We start from the raw sequence: 12834 nt of genomic DNA, 5'->3' as shown, positions 1-12834 counted from the left end.
CTTTGCCTTATTGTCTTGCCAGGGGTGCTGGAACAATTTTTACAGTGGGTGTGTTGAAATCAGAAACCATGTATTTTGTTATTACTCCTTCAAGCGAGGGGGTGCTATCCCTAGTTCCAGCACCCGTGTCTTGCATCTTTCATCTGAGGATCTCAAACCAAGACACACACACATAACTTGAACTGGTGCCTTGTATCCAATCTTGTAGTTTCAGCCTCTGTCTGTGGAAAGGAATTTGGAAGATAGCGGCAGTGGAAATCGAGCTCCTTTACGCTGGGGTGTCAGGAGCGGCTTTATGACATTTCACCAGAATGAAATCAACCTGCTCTAAGTGGAAGCAGCATCGGCATCAGATGCATGCATGTTGCTCACCTGTCTATTTAGAAAACATCACTGGACATTGGCAATACCAGGAGAGAGAAGCTGGAGCGCCTTTGAGAAGCGACAGGAAAGTAACTAAAATACTCATCGGATTGCTTGTCCCTCATAAATACAATCCATCCTAAAGTCTCAATTACTGAGGGACAATCTACACTCAATGCTATATTTGCTTTCCACAAGCTACTCTTGGTATAACCTTTTTATGAGTGATGTACCTGAATATCTGGATGTTAATATCTAAACTGTTTTGTTAAATTTATTAACCTTAATTTTGGATATTGCAGATTAGGTACTATATATAGTACCTAATGTTAGTTTGGATCTGTAAAGCAGCAAAGAGTCCTGTGGCACCTTATGAGCTTTCGTGGGTAGTCTATGCTCCAATACGTCTGTTAGTCTATAAGGTGCCACAGCACTCTTTGCTGCTTTTACATATATATTATGACTTTTAAACTAAACTCTGTACTTTTGGACAATTCAAGCATTACACTCTTTCCTTAACCTGTGTATTTGATAATTTTAATATTAGCTTTAATTAAAAAAAAATAAATCTTTCAGTGGACTAACTTCTGTTGTGAGAGAAACTTTTCAGGTTCCACAGAGAAGAGACTCTTGTTAGTGGCTGAAACCAGTCCCCTGAATTATGTTTATTGTTTGCAGTGTGGCTGCCACTAGAGATTTCATGGACGGCTGAGGATTGGAATTGTGCACGTGTAACCACCAAAGGACAATCCCTGCCCCCAAAGGTCTCCAATCTAAGTAGAACAGATCCCATCAGATCCCATGTCTGGACCAGACATGGGATCTGATGGGATCTGCTCTGGATCATGAGGCACGGGGTCTAGTTTTCAAAGGTGGCTGCCTGAGTCTTCCAAGGAAGGGCACTGTTAATTGCATTATGGGGTTTAATGAAACTGATGAATATCTGTTCTGAACTCCTGAAAATACCCCAGCCGGAATGTGGCAGTCACTGTAGCGCAAGCGCCACTGTTCGGGGACGCTCCCTTGTCACCCACCTCTGCACTGGGACCTATTTTCCTGCGCACAAGGGCCGCCGGGGTTGGTGTAGAAGTGGCCCCCTCCCCTGGCTCCCCCGCGCTGCTGGGCGGGACTGTTCGAGCTGCTACTGTGCCGCCGCTTTGCCCTGAGTTCGCCCTTTTCTGCCCCCTAGCAGCCGCTCTGCCTGGAGCCCTGCCGGCTGGGGAACAGTGCAGCGAGGGGAACCGTGCACGGAGGCCGCGGTTGCACCCTGGGTCGCGCTGCCTGCAGCCCCAGCAGGAAGTGCCCTGAGTGCAAGTCGGGGGAAGGTGTCGCTGCCGCGCGCGCCCTAAAGGCTGCGGCCTTTCCCGGAGAATCCCTGACTCAAACCCGCTGGGCGGGCTCGGGTCCCGCACCAGGGAAAAAGCAGCGGGCGCTGCCAGGAGTCTGGGGCGCTGGTACGTTGTAAATAACCTGGTGGCTTTGCTGTCTCAGCACCTGGGCTCCGGAACAGGCGGGAAACCCCAGACTCCCCTCCCCCCTCTGGCTGGCTGTTCGTTTGTTTTGCGTTTCCCTCAGCGCAGCGAGATAAAATCCATGGAGTCCGCCTGGTTCTCTCTGCTTCTAGTCAGTCTTCCTTCCCCCTCGCCGGTCTGTTGCCGGCTGAATGGGGATGCAAATACTGCACAGAGGGGATGCGACAGTGTGTGTCGTTAAAAGCCACTATTCCCACTAGTCTAGTTTTAAAACAAACCAGGGCACGAACATTTCCCTTAGTGAGGTTAGTAAAACTTCCGGGCGTGGGCAGAGGTTACAAAATCCAGCATTTTGGACAGAGGTGGGTTGAATCTGTCCATTTAATTCTCACCTGATTGGTTCCCTCCTGTGTTATTCCTCATAGGAAAACCTTTGTCGTTGTATTCCAGGCCATATTGCAGCTGGGAAAGGTTATTTTGCTTTTCACAATGACCCTCTATGCACGGGGGACAGGCATCTCTTAGGGTGGTTAAGCAGCACCCCTGTCAACCTTCCAAAAAGAAAATGTGGGGGTAAGGGGAAGCCATAGCAGCTGCAGAGAGCAAGGACTGAGAAGGGAGAGCATCCCCTTTCAGAGAAAAATGGGGGAAAGTTTTGGCCTGTGTCCTCCATTAAATCACAGCTCCAAAGTGTGGTATTGAACAACTGTTTTATAGAGTTCTGGCTCCCTTTCTCTTTTTCCTCCTTTTTCCTTCTGGTCTTCCTGTTTCTTTCTCTTCATTCCGTGCATGGATGCAGCTGTTCTTCTCTCCCCAAGATGTGCAGGACTTCCCTCTGGCAGATTTTCCTGTCCTGACTGGCCTTTCTCCTCATTAGCGTGTTTCTTCCCCCCGCCCCCCCCCATTCCTACCCTTCATGAGCCAAGCTATCTTCCATCCCCTCTCCCTCAACTGTCTGTCCTCATTCCTTTCCCATGCCAAACCTCTTCACATGGAGACTGGAGCCCAACTCCTGCTCACTCTCCAATGCAGCTCATGAGAGTGTTTTGGAGGGTGACTGGCAGTGAATTTGCGAGGCTCTCACTCTTTCACTCCAAGTATCATGAGCTCACATTAAGATGGAGAATTTGGGGCAGATTGGAAATAGAGCAAGGGTGGCAGGATACAGAGATGGTATGTTCAGGAGAATAGAACCGAGGCAGCAGGACGCGCTGTCCAATGCAGCCACCTCGTGCTTTGTGGGACAAAAGTTCCAAGACCAAGAAGTGATGGCTATTTAACCATAGCTGTGTACTGGCTTCTCCCCAACCAAAGCCAGAGCCTGGAATCTGTTTATCCACAGCACAATCAACAGCATGCCATGATCCCCACAGACCACCAGCAACACGCCTCAACCCTGCAGCGACTACCTACAGGGGAGTCTGGACTCTCTATCTATTCGCTGCTTCTTCTGTAACGCCAGCAAGAGGGTGGGGAGCACTTTGATCCAGGGATGGTGGCAGTGGTTTGGTGTGTGGATGTTTGTTCACAGGGCAGGGGGCTGAGACTATGGATTCATTTCACACAGGAGTCACCCTTTGGACTGTAACTCTCAGTTGCTACTTTCCAAGGCGAAACAGAGCTGGTGACTTAAGAGGCGAAAAGCCCCATTTCCCACTCCCCATTCCCAGTGTCCTGCCCCTACTAGTTCCCTGCTGTTTAATCTCAGTCCTTTAACCATAGATTCATTTTGTGATAGCATGAATGATCGTTTGTATTTTCCTGTGCACCATGAGCGCCTTTCTGGCTGGGAGTGGGGAAAGCACCCTTCACTCTGGTGGGTGGATTCCCTTTGACTCACTAGCCCATAAGCCACAAGTGCTCTCACTCTCTCCGTCTCTCTCTCAGCAGAGGAATGGTGCCCTGAGCTGGTGTTGTGAGGAGATGCCTGCAGGACGCCTTTCACAACGCCCATGGGCATGAGAAGACTCCTGAAGCAGCAGAGCGTCTGGTGGGCATTTAGCAGCCATGATGTGGAAGTGTCTGGTGGTGAGACCATGCTGCCGGCCCGCTGAGGCTTGAGATTGACTAGGTCTGGTGAAGGTGGCCTGGGAAGGAAGGACACACCTGGCAGCTTGGAAACCATAAGTGGCCTCTGATGAGATGAGGCTCCTCACCAGCCCATTGCGCCGGATGGTGTTGGGCCTCCAGAATCTCTGTGAAGGAGAGGGAGGGAGTCCTCCCAAATGCTGTGTCCTAAACCCCCACCGCCTGCTTCGGAGGCAGAATTTCAGTGCTGAAGTGACAGCCACTGAGCTGGTCAGCTACTGGCGAGGTGTGTTTGAGGCAAATGGGATCCCTGAAGCACAGGAATCCAGCGAGTATATCGTTTCCTACATCTTGGGAGCAAAGACAGTTAAGTAGTGCGGAAGGGATTATGATTGTGTGGTCACAACACTCCTGATTTGTCAACAAACTTGGCGATCTTGAGTAGATTGTTTAATCTCTGTGCCTCTGTTTCCCTAGCTATGAAATGGGGAGGTTGACACTTTCCTGTCTCATACAGGGATGGGGGGGAGTCTAAATTCATTAATTTTTTTAAGTATTTTGCCCTCCTCTAATGATTTCTGTACAGGGATCTGCCAGGGTTAGCACTTGTTGTAGCATGGGAAACATGCACCCAGATTGTGCCCGGACCTGTGGCTGTGTGGCCTTGAATTTGGCCCACTCTCCTGAACCCCAGAACTTATCAGGGGAACTGTTTGAATCAGTCACTTCTAAGTTTCTATGTAGATTCTGCTAACGATTTGGGATCTCAGAGTCTGGAGTGTTATTTATTAGTGAATGTTCCAATACCCTTTTAAAGGTGCTGTTCAGGGACAGGAGAAAGAGATGAGCAAGCTGCACAGTTGGGCAAGTATTAAAGTGATTTCCTCTTCAGTTTCACAGCTTGGGTGCTGGCAGCCTCTCCACCCCACTCACATTAGTGCAGCGGCAGCAGATCCAGCAGTTGAGTATGAAGCGGCTACAAAGGTAGGAGTGTCCCCTTTTAAAATAATCCAGCATCATCTCCTTCTAGTGGGAAGGAAGTAGCAATGGGGGAAACAAACAGAGCAAGGGGGGTTGTGTTCACACTCAAGTGCTAGAGCAGATGCTAGCACCGTTTCGTTGTTGAATGACCAGGGAGTGGCGGTAATAGGAGTTTGCCATTGGAACAAGGAGGATGCATGGGGTGGAACTTACAAAAGAGGCCAGGCCCAGCTGGCTGTTGGCTCTGAGTATCAGTAGTGCCTTGTGCCACCACTCCCCTGTCAGTTTCCGCTAACTATGGTCCTCTTCTCAGCTCCCTGACCTCAACTCTTGTGCAGTGTTGCTGTGCAGTGTTAAATAGTTGTCACATTCCACCCCAGAGATGGCAGATCCAGCCTCTGGGGAATTTTTCTGATGTTGGGAGTCTCCTTGGCTGTTGTAGAGTTGGCAAAACCCAGTATTCCCCTCCCTCCCTCCCCCCCTACAGGATCTATCAGTACAGGGGTGAATTGGGCCTGGTGTCTGCAAGTCACCTGGAACTGGAGATGGTGGGGCAGTCTGTGAGGAGAGGAAATACTTAGGGACTTGGATCATTGAGAAAACTGAGACCTCCAGGAAGGCATCTGGAGTGAGCCTAGAGGAGATATGGAAAAAAACTTAACCCTTTGGATACTGCAGACATACATCCTCCAAATTATCCATGTGACTGGTGGTTATGGAACATGCTTGTATCTTGCAGTGAGGGTTAGCTCTGCAATGCATGACAGGGAGTATGAAGGGGATTCTAGAAGAGGCACTGTGTGTCAGCAGTGGATGCTGGGCTTCATGTATTATGTCCTCACTGCCCACATGTTCATGGATTATCTTGTTAGACCTCTTCAGTCCCACATCCAAGGATCTTTAGCAGTGCCAGGCATTGCCCTCCATCCCCTGAAGCAAAGGTGCTGGCAGTGACAATGCCTATGGCTTGGAGGTTGATAAGAAGATGGTTGAAGGCTTGTCTGTAACAGGGGAGCCTAGTCCTAATGTGATGCATAACCCACTCCCTCCTGTTGCAGGATGCCTGTGCAGTACGTCCTTGGTGAGTGGGATTTCCGGGAACTGACCCTCAAGATGAGACCCCCAGTCTTCATTCCTCGGCCCGAGACAGAGGTAAGACCTTGGAAAGGAGACGTTTAAACTGCTCTTCCATGCACTGCATTGCTACAGATGTGCCCTGTACTGCATGACAGTCTGTCTATAGGTGATGAGATGCCCAGACCGACCACCTCACACTTGCTTTGGGGTGGGGCAGGAGAGGAGGCAGAAAGGAGATATCTGAGACTGTTGTAGGTGAACTTTGCTTCCTGGCCCATGCTCTTGGGGCAGAGACTGTGTTTCTCCCAGCCCCACACTAGGGCAGGCTTTGATAGCAAATCTATTTCACCTTGGCCAGTCACAAGGAAACCCCAAGTGGAAGTAGTTGGAGCATTTTCCTTTTTTTCTGCGATGGTAATGGCTTTCTCCATATCCTAAGGACATTAATAGAGCCCACTGACTTGCTATTTTGATACCAGAATAAGAAGCCTGCAGCTATTCAGAGCTTATGTTAACAAAATCAGCCTGTGATTGAAGGTAGCAATCACTCATCTTGAAATCTCAGGATATTGGTAGTGGGATACCTGGAGCCTATTTGTGTCTTTGCTGCTTCAGATTGAGTCTGGGTTGGTAGAGGATGGAAGCTGTTCCCTTTGGGCAGCTTCTGCCAGACAAGCACTGAAGAAACTGGACTCAGATCATTGACTCATTTCCTAGGCCACCAAACAGATCATTTCTAGCATGGACTGCATTTGAACCAGTGTCCTAGAGACGGTGGGGTCATACCGATCCCTTGAGTCACTCTGTGTTCCTTATCCACCTGGACTGGTGACAGAGTAAGGAAATTGGGTGGCTAAGAGGATTGGCCATGGAGCTTTTCATCTCTAGCTCTCTCGCTCAGATTTGCTCCCAACTGTTAGTAACTAAGTGCTTTTACCAATTGACTACAGCTTGGTGGCCATTATGAACTAAATTGGTGGGTCACTGCTCAGTTCCTCCTAGGTAGGTGCCCATGTCACAAAAGTGACCTATACAATTAGCATCCTTGCTGGTAGTCTCAGAGATGCCAAAGACAGAATAAGGCACGGAAACTGAAATACATAACCCATATAGGACAGATCTGCTAGCTCATGGGTGAGCTGTATTGGGGATCGGGAGTGGGGGGTGAGGAAGACTGTGTGGAAAGCACCTAGATGTACTGTACCTGATCTGTAGGTAAAGAGAGGACCTCCAGTCCCCAGGGTTGTCCATCCTGCTTCTTTCATTAACCAAAAATAAAATATTTGAGAAAAAAATATTTCTATTATTTGGTCAGGCAAGAGTGTAAGGGTCCGATCCAGCTCTTCCTGAAGTCAGTGGCAAAGCTCCCATTGATTTTAATGGAAGGATGAGCAGGCCCTAGGTGAAAAATCCCATGAATGTTCAGCGCTGGAGTCCTAGTCAGTACTGTGACATCAGCACAACCTCATTAGTTTCCTACTAATAGAGCCCTGGAAATCGGTGGATATCTGCATCCGTGGACCATGTTTGCAGATTGTGGATTGGATGCAGATACACATTTTTTTTTTATCCATGCAGAGTTCTACCTACTAGGCAAAATTGCACCAAGATTGCTTTCTCAAAATGTAGTGCTAGCATCCAAGAGTGGAAACTGCCCAAGTTGTGTCTAATGCCTTGCTTTTATTATGCTGGTTATGATGATCCAGTTTGGAGCAGGTGCCCTGAATGATGATTGTTTTCTTAGAGAGCTGCCCCTCAACAGCTACATCCAAAATCAACAGCCAAAAAGTAGAGTACTCCGCCAGCAGGGCCGACTCTACTTTTTTCGCCGCCCCAAGCAGCGTGCCGAATTGCGAAGGGCGGCACGCATGTTTCCACGGCAGCGGCAATTCAGCAGCAGCTTCTGTCTTCATCCAGAAGACAGAAGCTGCGCCGCCACGGACAGCTGAACATAGAAGCTGCCACCGAGTTGCCGCCACCGCGGAAACGCGCGTGCCACCCTAACGGCACACGGACTGCCCCTACCATCCACAGTGGCAACTCGGCACACTGGTTGGGGCCAAAAATGCATGGACTGCTGTCGCTTGCAGGTTGCTGCCCCAAGCACCTGCTTGGAATGCTGGTGTCTGGAGCCGGCCTTGCCCGCCAGTTCTTAAACAAAGGCCTATTGCATACAGAGCAGGCCATGATTGCCAATGCAAGAGAGCATTGGTGGTTGTGCCCATGTGCTTGCATGATTTGGTAAATGCATCTCCACTGGCCCAAATTACAATGCAGTGTGCTGAAACATCCTACATTTAAAGGTGTTCAGCACAGGCAGGAACCTTGTCTACAAGGGAAATTTTTACCATTTAGACCACTATAACCCACTGTGTGGAGACTCCTATTCCAGTATAAGAGTGGCTTTTTGGGGGGGGGGGGTATAGCTTGAATCCCGTCACAAGTGACATAAATTAAACCTAAAGAAGGTCACTGTAAACTGGAATAAGACTGTCCATGTAGGCGTTGATCCTGGTATAACTACAGTGGTTCACACCTTAGGTTATAACAAAAAATCTTTCCCGTGCAGACAAGGCCATAGACGTCCCAGCCACAGTGCCTTTTTAACCAGCAAAATGCAGCCACATTCTTTCATTCCATCCGAGTGAATCCCAGCTGAATTCTCCTCACGGTCACCCGTCTCCTGCACGTGGGCACCGAACCCTTTGTTGGCGCACTCCTAGAAATTCAAAAGGCTTTAAATTTCCCCTTTGTTGAGGTTCCTGGGAATGTTTCTTATGTCAGTGAATTCCTTTGTAGAGAAACATGGCATGTCTTGCCACCCACTAATTTAGATCTAATTTGCCAAGCCTAACTGGAAGGAGGAAGCAATCAGGCAGGCACTTGTGAGAGGCTGGCAAGCAGGTGGTCTGTGCTGCTGCTGAGTTTGGGAGGACAGAGGAGTTGTCCTATGTATCATTTCATCTGGAAATATAAGAGGAAATAACAAAGGATCTGATGAGTGAGGATGATAAGGAGGAGTAGTGGGAGGGTGCTGATGAGTAGGGGTTAGAGGGGAACCTACCCTGTTGCAGAGTAAGTATCTGTCTTACTCAGAAAGCAGACCAGCAGCAGCATATCCCCCAGGCTGCTGCTGCTTCTCTTGTAGCTGCTGCTGTTTCTTGGCTTTCTGTTGTCTCATCATCGTTTCTGTAACGTCATATGCTGGTCAGCAGTGGCATGGTGAGAGATGGTGAGGTATGCTGAGCTTCACTCTTGCTGCTGTGTAAGTCTGTGTATTGCTCAGGTCTGAGTCTGTTGATAATGGGAGCACCTGCTGCTGGCTCTGATGAAGCTGCTGTATTTTGAGGCAGTCACTTCTGGTATCTGATGCAGAGACGGCTGAAGATCTGTGTGTTCTTTCTGCCTGGCCTTAATCCCATCCTCCCCTGTCACCATTCCCAGCCATGCCCTGTAATTTAATATCAAGCTGACAAAAACATTGGGAACTCAGTTGTTTGTCTTCAGAAGGTGTATGGGCAAGACCATTGACATCACAATCACACCAAACACGTGGCCCAGTTATCAGGCTGTTGACACTATGTGGGAGCACTCATGGGCCAGCTTTGGGGGAGTTTAGTTGGATAGGAAGTGGGTGGGGACAGGTCCAGATATTGAGCACCATCCAGCTGGATGATGCTTTGTGCGTGTACTCTTTCCAACACCACATAGTGTGTATAATCTGTTGCACAAACTGAGTAGGTGACCAGCTCTTTTCACTCTGCTGCTTCAGACAGTTAGCTCTGTGTGGTGTATTTCAGGGGTGGGTGTTGCTTTGCATATGTCGCCAATGTAACTTTTCAGGAATTCTATTTTACTTTAAAAATACAACAGAAAAATCTCTAATTTATTTTTTGAGCAAATAATGTAGTCAGTACATTTGAACTGTCTTCCTGCTTGTGATTTGTCTGGAAGCAATTTGCAATGTTCTTATAGCAATTGGTGGTTAGAAATCATTCACCAGATAACGTCTGAATAATTCTTGGTCTGTAGATCATCCACAGGCAGCTCACTGCCAGTAATTGTTATCCCATATTTGAACTGGTTCATTCTGAGTATACGCAAATCATCTGACATGTTTCTGTTCCCTGACTGGCTGAATGTAACTCTTACTATTGAGACTCTGATGCAGATATATTTACAAGTACAAAATGTGCTTCTTATTGCTATTTGGTGAAACTTTGCTGCTTCCACAAATGTTCCTGTCTGTAAACATAGGCACAAGCTAGGAGAAGGAGCTGTCTTTATTACACATTTGTACCACACCTAGTACAATGGGGTCCTGGTTCTTGATTGGGGCCCCAAGGTGCTACATTAATACAAAAAAGAATAAGGAAACAGACATGTAAGGAGTGTAAAACTAGCAAAATCATATTTGATTGTATGAGCGAATATATAAATGAAAAATAAACTCCTTTTTCTGGTTTTGTTTTTCGCCTGTGTGAAATTCATCACTTTCTAGTCTATTCAAGTTCTTATGCTGTACTCATCTCCATGGTGTGTAAATTCTCAACCCACAATTTTTTGCATTCATATCAACTCATACAGTTTCACACCCTTTCTTGTATTTTACATTAGCATTTGGATTTCTTTGAAACCCATCAGAGTGAAGCTGAAATTTCATGTTAATCAGAGTTCTTTTAATCTAATCATTGATTTTGGGTCCATGAGTGCTCGTTCAGTTCAGATCCTTGCCAGATTTCTTTAAGAAACCGATACTAAACTGTCTCAGAAAATTTCTTCCTATTCAAGGGCTGCACAAGATTTCTGAGTTTCAAAATGAAAGACTCAAGACACCAAAAAACGTTTGCAAGCAAGGTGGTTGGCTTTATTTCTGTATTTACACCCCAGATTTACTTGTATTAGCAGTTTGAATGGGTGGAGATTTTCTTGCCAAAGGTTGGCTCTTCTCTACTTTTCATGTATTGTTATTGTTATGTATCTTGTTTTTTGGATTGAAGTGGTGCCTAGTAGTCTCCATCATGGACCAGGACCCATTGTCTTAAGTGCTGTAGAAACACAAAAATACAGTCCCTCCCCCAAACAACTTACAGTCTAGATAGAGTATAATTCCACAATGGGGCCTTAGTCTTTTGGGGAAACACCTTCCACAAATTCCCAGGCTAGATTGTGTGCTGTTCTTCTGCATAGTGTACAGGTGTTTTAGCCTCTTATGGAATAGAGAAAAACAAAATCATGTGAGGGATGTCTCAAGCCAGAGGCAAACCAGATATTATCTTACATGTGTAACCACAGGCTAAATTAAGCCTCATCATAATTTCACATAAAGGAGTTTTTAATCTGGTCCTATTGTTTACCTCCTAGATTATTTTCTTAACATATATCTCACCCCTAGAGGGCACTCTAGGCTCAGATTCACTCCCCGCTACCTAGGTTCCTTTGACTTCCAGGAATTATTTTCCAGTTGCTGATGATTAACAGAGTTTCCGGTGTCTATTTTCCTCCCTGCGTGAGGCTGTATTTTTAGGCAAAGGAAGGCTCGCTTTTAAAAGTAAATATTGTCTCCCTCCAAATCCCTCTCCCCTGAATGTGGCTTTACTGCCAGAGAAGAACAGTCCGGTCCATTCAGAACCTTCTGAAATGCCTTCCTGTGGACTTGCTGAATGGAGAGCCACAGGAAGGGACAACTTTCAGTTATCCTTAGGAAGCTCTATTGTTTTCGCCGCCCCAAGCAGCGCGCCGAATTGCGAAGGGCGGCACGCGCGTTTCCACTGTGACAGCAATTCAGCGACAGCTTCTGTCTTCAGCTAGAAGACAGAAGCTGGTTAACTAGCACTACCACTGACCCTCCCCTTAGACCTTGTCAGGGCTTACCGCCCCACTTGAGCCTTAGGGGATTCATGGGGACAATCTTTGACACCTCCACAGCCCCGTGGCTTGCTGGGATTTCAGCACCATTTCAGAGCTGTAGGAGGCTTTTTAATCCCAGACAAGCATGTCTTAGATTGGTTGTGGGGACTAGATCTTAGAAATAAATCACTGACCTGTAAAGAGGAAAGGATGGAGTCAGGACAAAGGGCTTGGCTACACTTCCAAGTTACAGCACGTTAAAGGAGCCCCGGGCGCACTAGCTCACTCCCTATCCATACTGGCAAGGCAACGTAGAGCACTCTGACTCCACCTCGGCAAGTAGATTAACTTTTGAAGCGCCCCAGCATCAGTGTGAACAAGGTGTTGCATTACTGCACTCTCATCAGCCTCTGGAAATGTTCCATAATCCCCTTAAGTCAAGTGGCCACTCTTGTCATTGTTTTGGATATGCCCTTTGAAAGCTCTGTTTGACAGACGGCTGCTTACCTGCTCCAGGACAAAGCAACCATTACTGTGGAATACTGTGTGTGAGAGAGAGAGGCGAGGGAAAGGGGGAGTCTGCTACTGTCTGAACTTACAAGACAGCATGCTGACATGCTCTCAGCTCCCCCCAACCCACTCCCCCCAATACACACAACATACTCCCTATCACACTTGACCACACCCCCCACATTTGAAATGCACGTTGCAGCCGCTTGCATGCTGGGATAGCTACCACAATGCACTGCTCTCTGTGGCTGTTGCAAGAGCTGCTAATGTGGCCACTCTAGTGTGCTTGAAGCTGTCAGTGCTGACAGACTGCAGCACTTCCCCTACTGTGCTCTATGAAGGCCGGTTTAACTCAAAGCGCTCTACATCTGCAAGTGTAGCCACACCCTAAGAGGCACATTCAGCATGAGAGATGTATGTGTATGAAAAATTGTAAACCCCATCTTCTGTGGTGCACATTTCCGATACTCCACGTGCAAAGACAGAAAAAGGGATGGCCGGCTGGCTAGCATTGTTGTGGGGCAGAGTTAAGGTTTTTTGGTAGAATGTGCAT

The 12834-nt window shown here is 47.6% G+C and overlaps 1 protein-coding gene across 3 annotated transcripts in view; it reads left to right on the top strand.

Moving 5' to 3' along the window:
* The first annotated feature begins 1543 nt into the window (after nt 1-1543).
* HEMK1 (HemK methyltransferase family member 1) overlaps nt 1544-12834 on the top strand; it is a 51453-nt gene continuing 40162 nt past the window's right edge. Inside the window, exons 1-4 of one of the 3 annotated variants that reach the window (XM_030569548.1) lie at nt 1544-1817; nt 3723-4229; nt 4756-4847; nt 5903-5996. In XM_030569548.1, coding sequence (XP_030425408.1) covers nt 3978-4229; nt 4756-4847; nt 5903-5996 — 438 coding nt within the window. In that variant the 5' untranslated portion in view covers nt 1544-1817; nt 3723-3977. The remainder of the gene's footprint in view (nt 1818-3722; nt 4230-4755; nt 4848-5902; nt 5997-12834) is intronic. The other 2 variants (XM_030569547.1, XM_030569546.1) reach the window with 2 other exon arrangements.

This window comes from Gopherus evgoodei, chromosome 7, assembly GCF_007399415.2.
Source record: "Gopherus evgoodei ecotype Sinaloan lineage chromosome 7, rGopEvg1_v1.p, whole genome shotgun sequence".
Classification (NCBI taxonomy): domain Eukaryota; kingdom Metazoa; phylum Chordata; order Testudines; family Testudinidae; genus Gopherus; species Gopherus evgoodei.
Note: the sequence above shows the minus strand (reverse complement) of the source record. Positions and strands in the feature narration are given on the sequence as shown.